Source organism: Salmo salar, chromosome ssa09, assembly GCF_905237065.1.
Source record: "Salmo salar chromosome ssa09, Ssal_v3.1, whole genome shotgun sequence".
Classification (NCBI taxonomy): domain Eukaryota; kingdom Metazoa; phylum Chordata; class Actinopteri; order Salmoniformes; family Salmonidae; genus Salmo; species Salmo salar.
Window position 1 is genome coordinate 18,252,458 of NC_059450.1, and position 18,619 is coordinate 18,271,076.

The 18,619-nt window shown below is 42.0% G+C and overlaps 3 protein-coding genes and 1 long non-coding RNA gene across 7 annotated transcripts in view; 2 read left to right on the plus strand and 2 right to left on the minus strand.

Moving 5' to 3' along the window:
* The window catches only part of LOC106610882 (uncharacterized protein KIAA1522 homolog), a 42,048-nt gene extending 40,123 nt beyond the window's left edge, over positions 1–1,925 (minus strand). For 2 of the 3 annotated variants that reach the window (XM_014210535.2, XM_014210533.2), the window contains exon 1: positions 1,637–1,925. The gene's annotated coding sequence lies outside the window, so the exon portion shown is untranslated. Of the gene's footprint in view, positions 1–892; positions 1,174–1,636 lie in introns of those variants that run through there. The other variant, XM_045723437.1, reaches the window with a different exon arrangement.
* Positions 522–8,704, plus strand: LOC106610883 (uncharacterized). Its single transcript, XR_001330004.2, has 3 exons — positions 522–689; positions 6,928–7,433; positions 7,714–8,704. It is a non-coding gene; the product is annotated as an uncharacterized lncRNA (long non-coding RNA).
* Positions 8,193–11,923, minus strand: rbbp4 (Histone-binding protein RBBP4). The gene is made up of 10 exons (NM_001140070.1): positions 11,824–11,923; positions 11,262–11,409; positions 10,659–10,804; positions 10,352–10,525; positions 10,141–10,256; positions 9,884–10,044; positions 9,641–9,767; positions 9,485–9,562; positions 9,121–9,366; positions 8,193–8,948 (listed from the first exon to the last, which is right to left on the minus strand). Exons 1-10 carry the CDS (start codon positions 11,837–11,839, stop codon positions 8,886–8,888), a joined length of 1,275 nt encoding a protein of 424 aa, NP_001133542.1. The 5' UTR covers positions 11,840–11,923; the 3' UTR covers positions 8,193–8,885.
* A 525-nt stretch (positions 11,924–12,448) lies between these two features.
* On the plus strand, positions 12,449–17,224 carry zbtb8os (zinc finger and BTB domain containing 8 opposite strand). 2 transcript variants are annotated; one of them, NM_001139814.1, is given in 7 exon segments: positions 12,449–12,580; positions 12,937–12,961; positions 13,247–13,368; positions 13,607–13,689; positions 14,685–14,737; positions 15,025–15,061; positions 15,341–17,224. In NM_001139814.1, coding segments are annotated over 7 exon segments (489 nt in total). In that variant the 5' UTR covers positions 12,449–12,498; the 3' UTR covers positions 15,428–17,224.
* The last annotated feature ends 1,395 nt before the right edge of the window (positions 17,225–18,619 follow it).

Consider the following 18,619-nt stretch of genomic DNA (forward strand, 5'->3'; position numbering starts at 1 on the left):
CACCACCTCTGACCCTGCATCCCACTTCTGACATTTATTTTGGGCTCCCGAGTGGCACAGCGATCTAAGGCACTGCCTCTCAGTGCTAGAGGCGTCACTACAGACCCTGGTTCGATTCCAGGCTGTATCACAACCGGCCGTGATCTGAAGTCCCATCAGTCGGGGAACAATTGGCCCAGCGTCGTCCGGGTTAGGCCGTCATTGTAAATTAGAATTTATTCTTAACAGACTTGCCTAGTTAAATAAAGGTTAAATAAAAATAAATAAAAAATGCCAATGGTTGGCTGTACCTTAGCCAAGTACCTCAACTCCTCCACTGAGTTGAGCGAAGACTGAAGTTTTTTTTAAAAATGTTTTATTAACCTCAGACTCCTTTGAGTTGCTATGCATCGATACTTAAATTCTTAAACCCTTACTGTGTACCTGTTTGTCCTCTGTTGTTGCATGCCTTTCTTTGCTTAAATCCATACTTTATAATAAAATGTTAATCAAACACAACCACCGACTGTGTTTCCTTGTTGAGATTCAATTTGCGCATTCGTACTGAGTTGCCATCTTAGAGCAACAGCAATAGAGCAACAGCAATGAGGAAACAGTCGGTGGTTTTATGAGAAACGTTTAATTAAAAAGCATGGATTTCAGAAAACAAAGAAAGGCATGCAACAACAGAAGACAAACATAAGTACACAGTAAGGGTTTAAGATGTTTTTTAAATTATTTTTTAAAGTATTGACTCAGTGACTAGAAGGATTCTTATGTGCTTAGCCTGAAAACCTGGCATTGAATTGCATTGGATTCAATGTCGGACATAAATGAACGTTTGGATCGTTTTAAGTTTCCTCTCGCGACCTCCACAAGACAGAATGTTTAATAACATTAGATTTGAACTTACTTTACCGGTTGTTCGTGCGGTTGGTCCTTTTGCAGGTAGGAATGTGAGACAATATATCCACCTACTTTACAGGTTGTTCGTGCCGATGGTCCATTTGCAGGTAGGAATGTGAGACAATATATCCACAGCAAAATATAATTACATCGCATTCAGATTTCTGTATTTTTATCTTGTGCTAGAAATCTGAATGCACTACCAGTGCTTTGAAAAGTTTGATGTAATTATACTTTCCTGTGCATATAATGTCTCACATTCCTACCAGCAAAGGGACCAACCACACAGGCAACCGATAAAGTAAGTTAAAATATAATTGTATTCAACATTCTGGCTTGTAGAGGTCATAAGAGGAATCTTTCCTGATGCAAACGCTCAATTATGCCTGACGTAGAATTCAAATGTATTCATCGTCTGGTCTTTAGGCTAGTCTGCGCTCTAGCTGTACTGTACCATCATCCGCCAGTCATAGCTTATTTCAAAAAGCCTAACACATTCTAAAAGCTTGATACCTCAATGAGATCTTATGTTTCCTCACTATTTAATAAGAAAGTTATTCTGTGATGAAAGTTATGAATTTACAAGTTGGATAATTGTCTGAACTCTTAAAAAAAAAAAATCAAGACTGAGATAAAACAAAGTTACATTCCTTTGCTCATTATCACACAAAAGCGAAATTCTGCAGTGCTACACACCCTTTTTGACCATAAAATATGAGGAACATCATGAATTAAAAAAAAATCGTTTTACCTTTAGAAAAAAGTTTTAGGTCCCGATTTGATAGAGAAGTCTTCCTTATCCGCTTTCCATTTGAAGCGTTTCCACTGCGTTCCTCTGAAGTTTATTTTCAGAACCTGGACTGAAAATCCAGGTAAACCATATCCGCAAAATGTGCCACAGGAGGAGACTAGTGATATTTTGCTGAGACGCTACAATAATTTTGTACAAACTAGAGCAATCGGTTTTGCACACGGACGCTCCAAATGTTTCCAACAAATGGCAAAATGCTTGCGTCTGTGCCATAGGAACCTATGGCTGTAGTGCGCGCACAGGTGAGGACATGAAAGGAATTACCGATGATGTTGAGGACTGCCGCCTAGTGGCGGGGACAATATCCCTCATATAACGTGTTATCGTTCTCTTTTCTTCTTTATTATTGCCCTCCGACAAAAGTTTATTAAAGATTGCATTATCACTTGTTGGTGTGTAGATACGACTTTTAGATTGACATGATAACAAATACTTCTGACACATGAATATAGTGTAACTTCTTATTTTGACAGCTATCAGAGTGATTAAGGTTAGATTTATTTTCACCAGATAATTGAATTGTTTATCATAGGTGCCATACATTAAGTTATCTAATCTCATTATCACCAAAACAGCATATACAAGGACCAGGTAAATCAGCACAAATAGGCTTCTCTTCAATCTAATGTGTGGTAATGATCATACAACTCGGACAGCATTTTGTCCCATTGGTGCATGATTCTTTATACTGATCTACATGGAGGCCATGAGATCAATATTATCTTACTTAATCATAAATGACAGACCTTAAAAAGCCTAAATATTCTGTAACATAGCTCTGCACAGGCTGGCCTAGATACGTGTCAGCAATGGCATGAACAATGTCTAGGCCTCTCTCACTCACTCTCTTTCTGACACAGTGAGTGACCTCAGTTTACCATGTGGGGGGTGAGAAAGTCTACCTTGGGGGAAGGATAGTATTTCTCCCCTCCCTCGCAGCTTATTTCTAAACACAAACAGAATCTCTGTTTATCTGGAGACAGAAAGAGCCACACAGAAGGTGGTCTAAGAGGAAACAGTCTGGCTATTTACCTGCTGGGATAAACATTTCTCTGGATCGTTGTCTTGAAAGTTAGTGACAATGTGAATTGTTTCATATGGGTGAGTTTGTTGGTCTGTGTTTTGCCTGGGCAATGTCTCAATACCCTTGCATATAACATTTCTGGGATCTTTTATTTCAGCTCATGAAAAATGTGACCAACACTTTACATGTTGCGTTTATATTTTTGTTATATATATATATACACACACACATACACACAGTATCTCACAAAAGTGAGTACACCCCTCACGTTTTTGTAAATATTTGAGTATATCTTTTCATGTGACAACACTGAAGAAATTACACTTTGCTACAATGTAAAGTAGTGAATGTACAGCTTGTATAACAGTGTACATTTGCTGTCCCCTCAAAATAACACAACACACAGCCACTAATGTCTAAACCGCTGGCAACAAAAGTGAGTACACCCCTAAGTGAAAATATCCAAATTGGGCCCAAAGTGTCAATGTTTTGTGTGGCCACCATCATTTTCCAGCACTGCCTTAACCCTCTTGGGCATGGAGTTCACCAGAGCTTCACAGGTTGCCACTGGAGTCCTCTTCCACTCCTCCATGACGACATCACGGAGCTGGTGGATGTTAGAGACCTTGCACTCCTCCACCTTCCGTTTGAGGATGCCCCACAGATGCTCAATAGGGTTTAGGTCTGGAGACATGCTTGGCCAGTCCATCACCTTTACCCTTAGCTTCTTTAGCAAGGCAGTGGTCGTCTTGGAGGTGTGTTTGGGGTCGTTATCATGTTGGAATACTGCCCTGCGGCCCAGTCTCCGAAGGGAGGGGATCATGCTCTGCTTCAGTATGTCACAGTACATGTTGGCATTCATGGTTCCCTCAATGAACTGTAGCTCCCCAGTGCCGGCAGCACTCATGCAGCCCCAGACCATGACACTCCCACCACCATGCTTGACTGTAGGCAAGACACACTTGTCTTTGTACTCCTCACCTGGTTGCCGCCACACACGCTTGACACCATCCGAACCAAATAAGTTTATCTTGGTCTCATCAGACCACAGGACATGGTTCCAGTAATCCATGTCCTTAGTCTGCTTGTCTTCAGCAAACTGTTTGCGGCCTTTCTTGTGCATCATCTTTAGAAGAGGCTTTCTTCTGGGACGACAGCCATGCAGACCACTTTGATGCAGTGTGCGGCGTATGGTCTGAGCACTGACAGGCTGACCCCCCCACCCCTTCAACCTCTGCAGCAATGCTGGCAGCACTCATACATCTATTTCCCAAAGACAACCTCTGGATATGACGCTGAGCACGTGCACTCAACTTCTTTGGTCGACCATGGCGAGGCCTGTTCTGAGTGGAACCTGTCCTGTTAAACCGCTGTATGGTCTTGGCCACCGTGCTGCAGCTCAGTTTCAGGGTCTTGGCAATCTTCTTATAGCCCAGGCCATCTTTATGTAGAGCAACAATTCTTTTTTTCAGATCTTCAGAGAGTTCCTTTGCCATGAGGTGCCATGTTGAACTTCCAGTGACCACCACTACCTTATCACAACACGATTGGCTCAAATGCATTAAGGAAAGAAATTCCACAAATTAACTTTTAACAAGGCACACCTGTTCATTGAAATGTATTCCAGGTGTTCCAGGGGACTACCTCATGAAGCTGGTTGAGAGAATGCCAAAAGTGTGCAAAGCTGTCATCAAGGCAAAGGGTGGCTACTTTGAAGAATCTCAAATATAAAATATATATTTTGATTTGTTTAACACTTTTTTTTGGTTACTACATTATTCCATATGTGTTATTTCATAGTGTTGATGTCTTCACTATTATTGTACAATGTAAAAAATAGTAAAAATAAAGAAAAACCCTTTAATGAGTAGGTGTGTCCAAACTTTTGACTGGTACTGTATATACACATATATATTCTGTGTGTGTGTGTGTGTGTGTGTGTGTGTGTGTGTGTGTGTGTGTGTGTGTGTGTGTGTGTGTGTGTGTGTGTGTGTATTTATATTGGTTTTTGGTTTTTACAGTGGCAAGAGAAAGTATGTGAACCCTTTGGAAATAACTGGATTTCTGCATAAACTGATCATAAAATTTGATCTGATCTTCATCTAGGTCACAACAATAGACAAACACAGTCTGCTTAAACTAATAACACACAAACAATTATACGTTTTTATGTCTTTATTGAGCACACTGTGTAAACATTCACAGTACAGGGTGGAAAAAGTATGTGAGCCCTTGGATTTAATAACTGGTTGACTCTCCTTTGGCAGCAACTCAACCAAATGTTTTCTGTAGTTGCGGATTAGACCTGCACAACGGTCAGGAGGAATATTGGACCATTCATCTTTACAAAACTGTTTCAGTCTGGTGTGAACTGCCATCTTGAGGTCATGCTACAGCATCTCAAATCGGGTTGAGGTCAGGACTCTGACTTGGCCACTCCAGAAGGCGTATTTTCTTCTGTTGAAGCCATTCTGTTGTTGATTTACTTCTGTGTTTTGGGTTGTTGTCCTGTTGCATCACACAACTTCTGTTGAGCTTCAATTGGCGAACAGATTGCCTAACATTCTCCTGCAAAATGTCTTTATAAACTTGGGAATTCATTTTTCCGTCGATAATAGCAAGCTGTCCAGGCCCTGAGGCAGCAAAGCAGCCCCAAACCATGATGCTCCCTCCACCATACTTTACAGTTGGGATGAGGTTTTGATGTTGGTGTGCTGTTCTCCACACAGTGTTGTGTGTTTCTTCCAAACAACTCAACTGTAGTTACACTGTGAATGTTTAAATGATGTATTCAATATAGACAAGAAAAATACAATAATGTGTGTGTTGTTAGTTTAAGCACACTATGTTTGTCTATTGTTGTGACTTAGATGAAGATCAGATCAAATTTGATGACTAATTTATGCAGAAATCCAGGTAATTCCAAAGGGTTCACATACCTTTTCTTGCCACTGTAGTTGAAGGTGCCAGTGACTTTTATAACCTTTGTGCATACAGTATATACACTGAGTGTACAAAACAACTTCCAAATATTGAGTTGCACCCCCCTTTGACCTCATAACAGCTTCAATTTGTTGGGGCATGGACTCTACAAGGTGTCGAAAGCATTCTACAGGGATGCTGGCCCATGTGGACTCCAATGCTTCCCACAGTTGTGTCCAGTTGGCTGGATGTCCTTTGGGTGGTGGACCATTCTTGATACATACGGGAAATTGTTCAGTGTGAAAAACCCAGCAGCGTTGCCGTTCTTGACACACTCAAACCGGTGCGCCTGGCACCTACTACCATATCCCGTTCAAAGGAAATTAAATATTTTGTCTTGCCCATTCACCCTCTGAATGGCACACATACACAATACATATCTCAATTGTCTCAAGGCTTAAAAATCATTATTTAACCTGTATTCTCTCCTTAATCTACACTGATTGAAGTGGATTTAACAGGTGACATCAAGAAGGGCTAATATATTTCACCTGGATTCACCTGGTCAGTCTATGTCATGGAAAGAGCAGGTGTTCCTAACATTTTGTACACTCAGTGTATATTGTTATTTTTTGGGTGCGGTTTTCATATAAGCCCTCTTGGGTTTCAAACCTCACCTGCACACCTTTTTACTTTGTTTTTGTCTGCACTGTTTGTCGTTCACTTTACAAATAACTATAAAGATAAAACCGATGTTCAGAATAGCTTTATCTGACAAATATGCTAAGCGAATTAAAGATGATTTTAGGAGATGTTTTCATGTCCAATTTGGAATTACACATGGGTAAAATTCTGACATGCAGCTGCCTGTACACTTCATGTATATTACAGTGTCTGAGAATGTCACTGTCTATACCATATCATATCAAGATCAGATAGAGGTAAGAGTAGACCGACTTGGATATCAGGAGCACAGATGCGTACTGTAGAAGTGATAAGAGAGGAATATACCGTATGTCTAGACAGAAGCTCATAGGATGGTGGAATCACAAAAACAGATCTCTAATGTTGACTGGATCCTTGTGCTTTTCTCAGTCTATTCTTGTGCAATTTCATAGATTAAGTTTGGCTTTGAAAGAGCTCTGATTCCCATGAATCATTAGTCTTGCTATTTCACTGTGGATCCCATGACTTATCAGTCTGGATGATCTGTGAATGCAACACAAACTCTCTCTTACCCTTTCCCCTTCTTCCTATCCTTGTCTACTTCCACTTCTTTTGACAGGTGATGGAGACACCAATGACGGATCTACAGCGAGGGAGGGAAGTTGAGTCTAGAGAGGACTTGCTCTCTGAAGAGGAGTTTATGTAGGAGGCACATTCTGTGGAGAGCAGCCTAACGGCAGCATTAACCCACTCTGAGAGAAGCATATACTGTGCCGGATATATGGTTCAAGCACGCATCACTGAGGTGGAACATACCTTTGTCCAGCTGGAGGGTAGCATGGACAGTATGAGGAGTGCATAGAGGTGGGCCGTCTGGAAAGTCAGAGGGATGAATTGGTATGGGAGCTATTGCACCTGGAGCAGCCTATGCTGCAGGCTACGGAGGCTCTGAGGGGACAGTTGTTAGAGGCACATAGAGTCCTTACCAGCATCCAGTTGGAGTATATTAATCTGCAGATAGAGGTGGGACAGGTGAAGAGTAAGCTATTTGTCACGGCCAGACTGTATTCAGAACCAGCTAACACTGACTGCACAACAGTATGACGGCCCAGTACAGTCACACAGGTAAAGTGGAGTGGAAACCCCACAACATTGCATGTAAGCTTTTGTGAGAATGCAGTTTATGTACCCTGAGTAAAGGGTTACAGTATGATGGGTGTTGACATTTTCTCAGCATTTTCCTGTGATTTCTTTTATGTCACCCTTTGTGACATTTCATTGTGTTGACATGTGTTATGTTGATGGGTGCTACCACATATTTGTTATTGCTGTTAACGGCTGCCTGTCATTGAGTTAATCACTGTTAGCATGAGTGGTAACTTGCTTTTATTTTTTCTGACCCCAGGAGGAGCTTCAGGCCCATGTCCAGTCTCAGAGGTAGCCCAGCTTCTGGAGACCCGGAACAACCAGCTGAACATCCCGTTACCGGGCCATGAACGACTTCACTGTGCCTGCAGCGGCAGCATGAGGAATCTAGAAGGCTGGTATGAGCCGCGCCTGCTAGCCCTGCTCCGGAAGAGGCAGGGAAGGATACCCCGAGCCAGTAAAGGCGTGGTGTAACTGTTCTAATTTCTTCTCGTCAGGAGACTGGACTCAGTTTAGGAGACCATGAGGAAGCTGAACGCTCATTTTTAGAAAAAGGCAAAACAGACAATTGGAAGAATTGAAAGGACTTTTGAGAGGTAGGATGTGGTATGTTAGTGGCCATGAGATGTAGAGAACTAGCAGACCATCCTTTTGACCCTTAAGAATGAAGGTTTATCAAGTTAATATTAAGACTGTACTACTGTATAGATAGGCTGACATGTACAATTAACATTCCTGGGAGTCTCAAGGTGATTTTATTACATGGCTGTATTGAAGTAAGCAAGACATTTGCTGAAGGGGAATCATAACTTTTCCATGGAAGTACAGGACAGTTGACAAAACACCTGGAATACCCACAACCCCTCCAGACCGAACATGTATTGTTTGCAAGTGTCCTTGATTGTGCATTTAGCCAATAATGTCAGTGATTGGTTTACTTAAACTGCTCTTAATACATTAACAATGCCATTATGATAGTTGGCCTTGGCTGTGAGATCAGCATGTCTTAACTGTAAACTGCACTGTGCATGGAAGGTCTACTGTAAAAACAATGTTTATTATGAATACACATACACAGCAAAAAGAAATCAGATGCAGATGTGGCATACAAAGCAATTGACAGGGATACTGGTCACACAAAGGTGATTGGGGAAATCTACAATACAGCTGTCAAGGGAATGAAATGAAAATCTATGTAATTTCTTATGAAATTAAATTGTATAAATGTTACTAACACAATGAGCATCATTTAAGATGTTTCCCCCCTACATTTATTTGTTTCCCCCTACATAAATGCAAAACAACCCACTCTTATGCACCATGTATTTTTTTGAAGACATTTAAACATTGTGTCCTATTAAAAAAAAAAAGGGGAAAAAAAGTGTTTTGAGGATGTGATCAATGGAGGGTTGTGTGACTAAACAGTTTCACTCATGCCTGGACCTCAGTGTCTGCTGCTCCCTCTGGGTCCTCGTCATTGTAGATGTTCTCAGCCTGGAAAATGGAAAGACATTCTTAGTACTCCTACTAATAAAAATAAACATATTATAGTAAGATGGTAGTGCTTCTGCCATCCCTGCAAACCTGTTAGGCCTCATGAAATGAATAAACTATTCTCTATAGCCTCCCACTGTTTGACAGAGCACCGTCTGTCCTAATGACTTACCATCTGCCAAACTTCCATGATGTTGTCCTCAGACACCGAACAGATGACCCAGGGCTCATTGGGGTTCCACGAGAAGTCTGAGATCTTAGCTGTGTGACCACCGTGAATGAACAGCAGTTCAGGTGGACCATCCTCAGCATCCTCTGGCGACTGCTCCTCTCCGATTTTACTGAGGTCCCACACGTTGAGTCGCCTGTCTGTGCCACTGGAGGCCAAGATGGTTTCATTATGAGGAGACCACTGGACCTTAAGGGAGGAAAGGAACAGAAATATTTGACACAACTTAGTCATAGATGGTTCAACACACAGCTTGTGCAAAACAGACTTCATAGGGAATAATTGTCCACTTCATGACTTAACATACCTGGAAGATCTCATCTTTGTGAGACTCAAATGAATGCAGCTTCAGTTTCAGGTTCCTCAGGTCCCAAAGAGCAACAGTCTTAAAAGGGAGAAACCATTAAATCCACACTACTGCTTCACTAACTACAATATGAGAGCAGTAAGAGATCCAGCCCACCTTGTCTGCTGAGCCTGAGGCCAGGATGAACTCGCTGTAAGGGTTGAAGGACAGACAGTTGACCTCTGCAGTGTGGGCGTCCACAGCATGGCTAGGTTTCGACGTATTGTTTGATCGCGTGTCCCAACTGCACAGTAAACACAGTAACCAACAGTGTTATTGTTCAATGAGCAAGACCAAACAATGCTGCTGCTCATTCAAAGGTCTTTTTTTCTGTAGGGGAGTTAACTCATGGAGCCTTACATCATGAGTTTCTGGTCGTCAGCTACAGATCCAAAGAGCGACTCGTGCAGTAGATGCCAAGAAACGTCCTCCACAACGGCTGTGTGTCCAGTGAAGATGGTCTTAGCGTCCACAACCTTCCCCTCCTTAGGAACTGCACTGATGTCCCACATACAGATCGTCTGCAGACAGATGGGAAACAAGGTGAGAAAAGGAAAGACATGGAGGGAGGAAGAGTGTTCAAGCACTTGCTCTGGGTCAAGTGACAAGTCACTCACATGGTCATCAGAAGCGCTGAGAAGGCAGCCACTCAGGTTGGGGTTCCAGGAGAGACCGTAACCCTCCTTCTGGTGTCCCCTCAAACGCAGATCTGGGGTGCACTCTCCAGATGGATCTGTAGTACACATAAACACGTTATTACCAAACATGTTTAAAGCAGGACTTGGACTTCCTGGCCATACACTTTAAATGTGCAGTAAGCAGACCCACCTGGTTTGGAGGGATGTTTGGTGTAGTCAAAGACAAGGACGTCGCTGGTTGGGGTTTTGGTGGCGATGATGCAGGGGTTCTGGGGCATGTGGCGGGCTCTGTTCACCTCTCCCTCATGGTTTATCTTGATTTCAATCTCTATCTTACCGCTGACTGAGCCAAAGCCTCCAAATTCTGAAGGGAGCGAGAGAGTCAGAGATCAGTGACCTACAGCAAAAAGGACTAATGTATATTACCACCAGTAAAATATTTTGAATGAAAACATTTACACAGAAAGGTTGTAATTGTAGCAAAAACATTCTCTCACCGCCTTTCTCACTATCATAGTGAGAAGCATCAAACTGCGCGTCGTCATTGGGCAGTTGCACGCTGGCAATGACCAGGTGATTCTGTTCATCTGATGTGTGTGTGCCAAGAACCAGCCTGTGTACACTGAAATCCTTCCCCTCAGGTCTAAAATTTGAGAAAAAAGGTGTTCCAAAACAGATACATTTAAACAGTTTCCTTTTTTTATGTAATAGAGGGCATTAGAAACTCAACATGGTCCACACAAGGATATCTTCGCAACACATATGGAGACCAAAAACAATCTTCCGGAAGACACCTTAGCACTCTCAGTAATCTAGCAAAGGCAGTTTTGTGATCAGCACAAGTATCTGGTATTCATGGGAACTATAGCTAGCTATGTATTCCTATATTGAGATGCACAGATAGTTGCAGCATTCAAGACAATGGGCTCCAACTGGGAAAAATAGTTTTGAATGGTCATCCAACTAAGAAATTCTGGCATATTTCTAGACCTCTGACCTTCCTCCCTGAAGATCACTCCTTCCTCCCTGAAGTTCACTCATGTTTTCACCTCGTTTTTTTCAAGTTCCCAGTTGTCTTGAAAGTACCAAATGAACCCTACCTGGTGACATCAGGCAACCACTGTGCTGTGAGGCTGGGCCACTCCAGGGCGTGTGTCATCACCAGGTCATAGAGGAAGGGCGTGTTCTTCTTCCATATCTTGTACTCCTCATTTATCACCCTCTCCTCCACAGCATCATCAAACGCTGCTGTAAAACAGAATGAAAGTCAATCGAGAGATTTAAATGTAACTCATACTAGCAGCAACCCAGTCAAAGGAAATATAGTTGTGATTGAGGGCACCCTATTAACATTGAGAAAGTCTTAGCTAGCTAGTTAATAGTTACGCCCATTGAGTAGGGTTTTCCCGATGTTGTTAGCAAACGTACTGACAAATTGAGCGAACGTTAGCTAACCCATTACACTCCCCCAAACAGGTTTTGTCTCTGGCATTAAACAACGCTTTTCTTTTGAATACATTTAGCTTGCTTGCTAGCTAGCTAACTAGCTAGCTGGGTACTTTTCTTTGTATACAATTATAAACTCATTATCTTCACGATTGATACGCCGGGAGCCCCCGTCCTACCTTGGTAGCTAGCTTATTCACTTTTGAATGAAATTACCTTCTTTATCAGCCATGGCGTTGGTAATATTACACAAGTAGCTTTGTTTTCAGAAATAGCGCTTCGCGGAGAACAAGCACGCAGCCGGGCTAGCTTGGCGGGAACGCTATGGAGGTTAAATAGCCAATCACCGTCAACTAAACCGGAAGATGTCGTATATGTATTCGTCAAAGAAAAGACTCCGACAGGATTCCGGGTTACCAAAAATGTTTCCACTAGATAGCACAGCTACAAAGTGGCTATATCGTAAAAATTCATGAAAACCAAAATTTGATTTTTGGTCTTAGTTTAAGTCTCGGGTTAGCACAATGTTAGCAGCGTGGTTAATGTTATTGGTTAGGTTTAAAATCAAATCTTAATAAGATAAATTGTTTAAAAAAAGGGGGGGGGTTATGGCTCCGTGGCTGTGGTAACTAGTGACGACACAGCAAAAAGCGATATTTTTACCCCGCATTATTTCATTTCTGGGATATTTATTATCCACCCGTACAGTAGGTGGCGGAATACACATATACTTGTTGCGAACGCCATTATATCAAAGAAGTAGCAGGCGAGCTATCTTTGGTAACATGATTGGTCACTACACTGACAATACTTCCTGAAACAATACACGTTGTTGCAACAGCAAGTATACGTTCCAGTCGTTTAGGGTTCAAATCAACTAAATAAATCACAATGGATGATCGTGAGCTTGATCTCACCGAGTCACAGAAAGATACCAAGTCGAAATACCCGCCGATCAACAAGAAGTATGAATGTGAGTTGAGCACTTGTGTAGCTAATCTGTTATGAACATGCTTGATGACAAGCTATACTTACATTTTTAGCTAGTTAGCTTGCTTTGGTTCTGATTTGAGATTGTTCACCAGGTAGTAGTACATGAATGGGTTTCTGTTGAAATGTTCAGTGGAAGAGTATCTTTAGTGGAGGAGACAGTTCTACCACCAGAAATTGCTTCATTGACACATTGATATTGTAGCCAGGCCTAGTAGATGAATACCCTCAGATATTGGATTGAATGTTTACCTATAGCCCACTCTACTTTATTGTAGTAACATGAGTTGAATAATTGATCTATCTATCTATTCATCTTGTAATTTGGTTTCTCTCTAGATTTGGACCACACTGCTGATGTACAGTAAGTGGACTGACTACCCATGAACCACAGCAACTGCTGCTCCTACCCTTAGTTGTGGTGGTTACACCTTTATTGCGAAATCCCCAAAGCCTACCTGATCATGCAGAGCAGCGATCTGTGACTTGACCGTACGGAGTGGCTTCCAACTTGGCACACACTAGTTGAATCAACGTTGTTTTTACGTCATTTCAATGAAATTACATTGAACCAACGTGGAATAGACGTTGAATTGTGCCCAGTGGGTTCGTCTTTCATGTGTGTCATCACTCTTATGTATGTTCCTAGGCTCCACTCTTGGGGAGACTCGCTGGAGGAGGCCTTTGAGCAGTGTGCCATGGCAATGTTTGGGTATATGACAGATACAGAGACAGTGGAGCCCATTGACACAGTAGAAGTGGAGTCAGAAGGTGAGATGGAATAACAGACTGAAAACAGGCATAATACTCATAGGGACAGTACATGTCTGGAGTAGATTATGGGGGACCAGTACGGGGGGAAGAAATATATGCACTCACTACTGTAAGTCACTCTGGATAATAGTGTCTGCTAAATGACAAATGTAATGTAAATATGTTTCATATGGGTCAATATTTTACTTACCATTGCATTGAATACTTTCTTATGTCTGTTTTGTTTCCTGACCAGGTGATGACATGGAATCTCTTCTCTTCCACTTCCTAGACGACTGGTTATTCAAATTCAGTGCAGATCTTTTCTTCATTCCCAGAGTAAGGGCCTTCAATGTATTAATTCCAGAGGCTACATGGAGCTCGCTCTCTCTCTCCTACCCCCCATCAATAGATGTATAGATTTCTTGGTGCCTGTATGTATAATTGTATGATGTCAAAGGAGCATGCACATAATTGCATTGCAAAAAAAAAAAGGGGTTTGAAACCTGATTACAACTGGAAGATACAGTGGGGGAAAAAAGTATTTGATCCCCTGCTGATTTTGTACGTTTGCCCACTGACAAAGAAATGATCAGTCTATAATTTTAATGGTAGGTTTATTTGAACAGTGAGAGACAGAATAACAACAAAAATATCTAGAAAAACGCATGTCAAAAATGTTATAAATTGATTTGCATTTTAATGAGGGAAATAAGTATTTGACCCCTCTGCAAAACATGACTCAGTACTTGGTGGCAAAACCCTTGTTGGCAATCACAGAGGTCAGGTGTTTCTTGTAGTTGGCCACCAGGTTTGCACACATCTCAGGAGGGATTTTGTCCCACTCCTCTTTGCAGATCTTCTCCAAGTCATTAAGGTTTCAAGGCTGACGTTTGGCAACTTTTTTACAGGTAATAAGCTGCGGTTATGAGCACTCCCTTTAAGAGTGTGCTCCTAATCTCAGCTCGTTACCTGTATAAAAGACACCTGGGAGCCAGAAATCTTTCTGATTGAGAGGGGGTCAAATACTTATTTCCCTCATTAAAATGCAAATAATTTTATAACATTCTTGACATGCGTTTTTCTGGATTTTTTGTTGTTGTTATTCTGTCTCTCACTGTTCAAATAAACCTACCATTAAAATTATAGACTGATCATTTCTTTGTAAGTGGGCAAACATACAAAATCAGCAGGGGATCAAATACTTTTTCCCCCCACTGTAACATATCATTACATTTACCACAAGTGTTTATTTACCCCGTACTGGTCCCCTACCAATTTAATTTAGCAGTTACAATAATAAGGTATTGCCTAACTTAATTTATGTCTTCTAGGAGGTTAAAGTTTTGCACATTGACAGGATGCACTTCAAAATCCGCTCCATCGGGTAAGTTGATCTAAAGTTACACACGTCAGGATTTAGTTTTTGCTCACTAGGTGGTGCTAATTTATACTCGCATGTGATTGATCATTGACTTTTGAGCCATGTACATTACTCCTAGATGAAACAGTCTGAGGGGATATGGTGGGTTGGTTTTAGTTGGAACATTCTACCCCTGAGAAAGACAAGTGTTGCATGTTATCATTACTTCCTCCCCGAGTTCCTATGCCAGGAGTTCTGGTTCGTTCTCAGCTTCCCTCCATGCCTCACATTGTTTTCCTCTGCTGTTGTAGGTGGGGAGAAGAGTTCAACTTGGTCAAGCATCCACAGGTGAGCGAATGGGAGATGCACCTGATATATTTCACCATATCTGACCACAAAGAGGTCTGCTGTCTGACTCCCTCCTGGCCATAAGGCATAATTACTGTTTATGACCTGATGAAGATTGTTTATCCAACAGTGGTTGTGATATGTATTCTGTTACTGAAATATTATACTACATACATGATTAGTAGGCATAGACTGTTTTCATTGATTCAGGAGTCATCTGATTACAGTAGTTTGTGTTTTTGAAAGTGTCACTAAACTATGTGTATATTGTCCCTAAAGGGGACAGAAGTGAAGGCCATCACTTACTCAGCCATGCAGATCCATGACATCGACAAGCCCGAGATCTTTGCCATCATTGACATCTGAGGATACTACTACTGAGAAACTGTCCCAGAAGGGAACAGGACAATAGAAACAAACCTATATGTGCCTGTGTGATTGGACAATTGATTTAGGTCAACAGCATAGGCTTTGAAAATTGACATTTGATTAAGGGCAACAGCATAGGCTTTAAAACTGGATGAGTGAAGTGTAATATTTCCCTGAATTTGAATTGTTTACAGACAGATATCCAGAGAGAAGCAAACATCAGCAGCAGCAGAGTAACTGCTCAAGATACACAACATGTTCAAAAGTATGTGGACACCTGCCCGTCAAACATCTCATTCCAAAAATAACGGGCATTAATATGGAGTTGGTCCCCCTTTGTTGCTATAACAGCCTCCACTCTTCTGGGAAGGTGGCAGAATCCCTGAGCCGACTAGATTAAAAGTATGTCGATGTGCCCTTGAGCAAGGCACTTAACCCTAGTTGCCCCTGTCAGTCGCTCTGGATAAAGTGTCTGCTAAATGACAAACATTTAAAGGCTTTCTACTAGATGTTGGAACATTGCTTCGGGTACTTGCTTCCATTCAGCCACAAGAGCGTTAGTGAGGTCAGGTACTGATGTTGGGCGATTAGGCCTGGCTCGCAAGTAGGCGTTCCAATTCATCCCAAAGGTGTTTGATGGGTTTGTGGTCAGGGCTCTGTGCAGGCCAATCAAGTTCTTCAGTCTGAACCATTATTCCTCCTCCACCAAACTTAACCGTGTGTTCTATATCGAGGCAGGTAGCGTTCTCCCGGCATCCGCCCAACCCAGATTCGTCTGTCGGACTGCCAGTTGGTGAAGCGTCACTCCAGATAATGCGTTTCCAATGGTGGCGAGCTTTACACAACTCCAGCCGACGCTTGGCATTGTGCATGGTGATCTTAGGCATGTGTGTGGCTACTTGGCCACGGAAACTCATTTCATGAAGCTCCCGACGAACAGTTCTTGTGCTGACGTTGCTTCCAGAGGCAGTTTGGAACTCGGTAGTGAGTGTTGCAACCGACGACAGATGATTTTTACGCGCTTCAACACTCGGCGGTCCCGTTCTGTGAGCTTGTGTGGCCTACCACAGCTAGACGTATCCACTTCACAATAACAGCATTTACAGTTGACCGGGGCAGGTATAGCAGGGCAGAAAATTGACGAACTGACTTGTTGGAAAAGGTGGCATCCTATGACGGTGGCAGGTTGAAAGTCACTGAGCTCTTTATTAAGGCCATTCTACTGCCAATGTTTGTCTATGGAGATTGCATGGCTGTGTGCTCGATTTTAAACACCTGTCGGCAACGGGTGTGGCTGAAATAGCCGAATCCACTAATTTGAAGGGGTGTCCACATACTTTTGTATATATAGTGTCACCTGGCTCTTCTCGTAAGTGCTGTAAGGGGTATTGATTGAGGAATGCCAATAATTAAGGTTTTTATTGTTATTTTTAAGGATCACAAATTAATCCAAAAAGTGTCAAGAGACAGAATCATCTAAACAATTATGTTACGAAGATGGCACAATAATGTATGTACTTGTAGGGATTTTAAATGATTTTTTGCTGAGAGACCGTGCAGGGGCTTTGACAGTTTTTTTGTTGTTGTCATATGTACTGTATATGTACAGCTAGATATTTATTTAAGCATTTTAGGTGCCACACCTCTCAGATTAAAAATACATCAAACGATCCAGGCTGGGATCCACCACATCACAGACAAATGCAGTGCTTCGGCCAAGATGTTTCATACCGATTGAATCAAACACACTAAGGCTTTTTCTGGAGAGTAAAGATACCTGAGTGAACATGTTAACTTTTGGTTTATATATTTTTTATTTTGAAATGGTGACTTTCAGGATTATTGTACAATATACACTACCGTTCAAAAGTTTGGGGTCGCTTAGAAATGTCCTTGTTTTTGAAAGAACGGCATATTTTTGGTCCATTAAAATAACATAAAATATATCACAAATACAGTGTAGACATTGTTAATGTTGTAAATCACTATTGTAGCTGCAAACGGCAGATTTAAAAAAAAAAAATGGAATATCTACATAGACGTACATTATCAGCAACTATCACTCCTGTGTTCCAATGGCACGTTGTGCTAGCTAATCCAAGTTTATCATTTTAAAAGGCTAATTGATCATTAGAAAACCATTTTGCAATTATGTTAGCACAGCTGAAAACTGTTGTTCTGATTAAAGAAGCAATAAAACTGGTCTTTAGACTAGTTGAGTATCTGGAGCATCAGCATTTGTGGCTTTGAGTACAGGCTCAAAATGGCCAGAAACAAATAACTTTCTTCTGAAACTCGTCAGTCTATTCTTGTTCTGAGAAATGAAGGCTGTTCCTTGCGAGAAATTGCCAAGAAACTGAAGATCTTGTACAACGCTGTGTACTACTCCCTTCACAGAACAGCGCAAACTGGCTCTAAACAGAATAGAAAAAGGAGTGGGTGGCCCCTATGCACAACTGAGCAAGAGGACAAGTACATTAGAGTGTCTAGTTTGAGAAACAGACGCCTCGCAAGTACTCAACTGGCAGCTTCATTAAATAGTACCCGCAAAACACCAGTCTCAACATCAACAGTGAAGAGGCGACTCCTGGAAGCTGGCCTCCTAGGCAGAGTTGCAAAGAAAAAGCCATATCTCAGACTGGCAAATAAAAGCTTAGGATGGGCAAAGGAACACAGACACCTGACAGAGGAACTCTGCCTAGAAGGCCAGCATCCCGGAGTCGCCTCTTCTCTGTTGACGTTGAGACTGGTGTTGTGCCACCCCACATTCCTGTACTACAAATGCTGACCCAGTACATCCTGTCCTTGGATCTTTTGAACCATCTGTGTAAATGGCCACAAAATCCTGATGCACAGTATCCAGATGTCTCTTAAACAGATCAGATGGATCAACACCTCCCTATCTTTCTGTAGTCTCTCCAACACTTCTAGATCAACTACTGAAGGCAGGAGCAGCCATGGTGGATTTACAGGAATAGCTACTGTTGGACTAAACTCCCTTCCATACAGTCCATCTCCTTCGTTTGGGTATTACCCACCCACCCAAAGCTTGTGTTCTGTCTTCGCTCATGTTCCCAGCATGCCTGTAAAATCCCTTTTTCAGGATGAGTCACCCCATGCCCCTGTAGGTTGACCCAATAAATCATTGCCAGCTGCTGTCTCCTAATTCTCAATGGCATGTCCCCCATC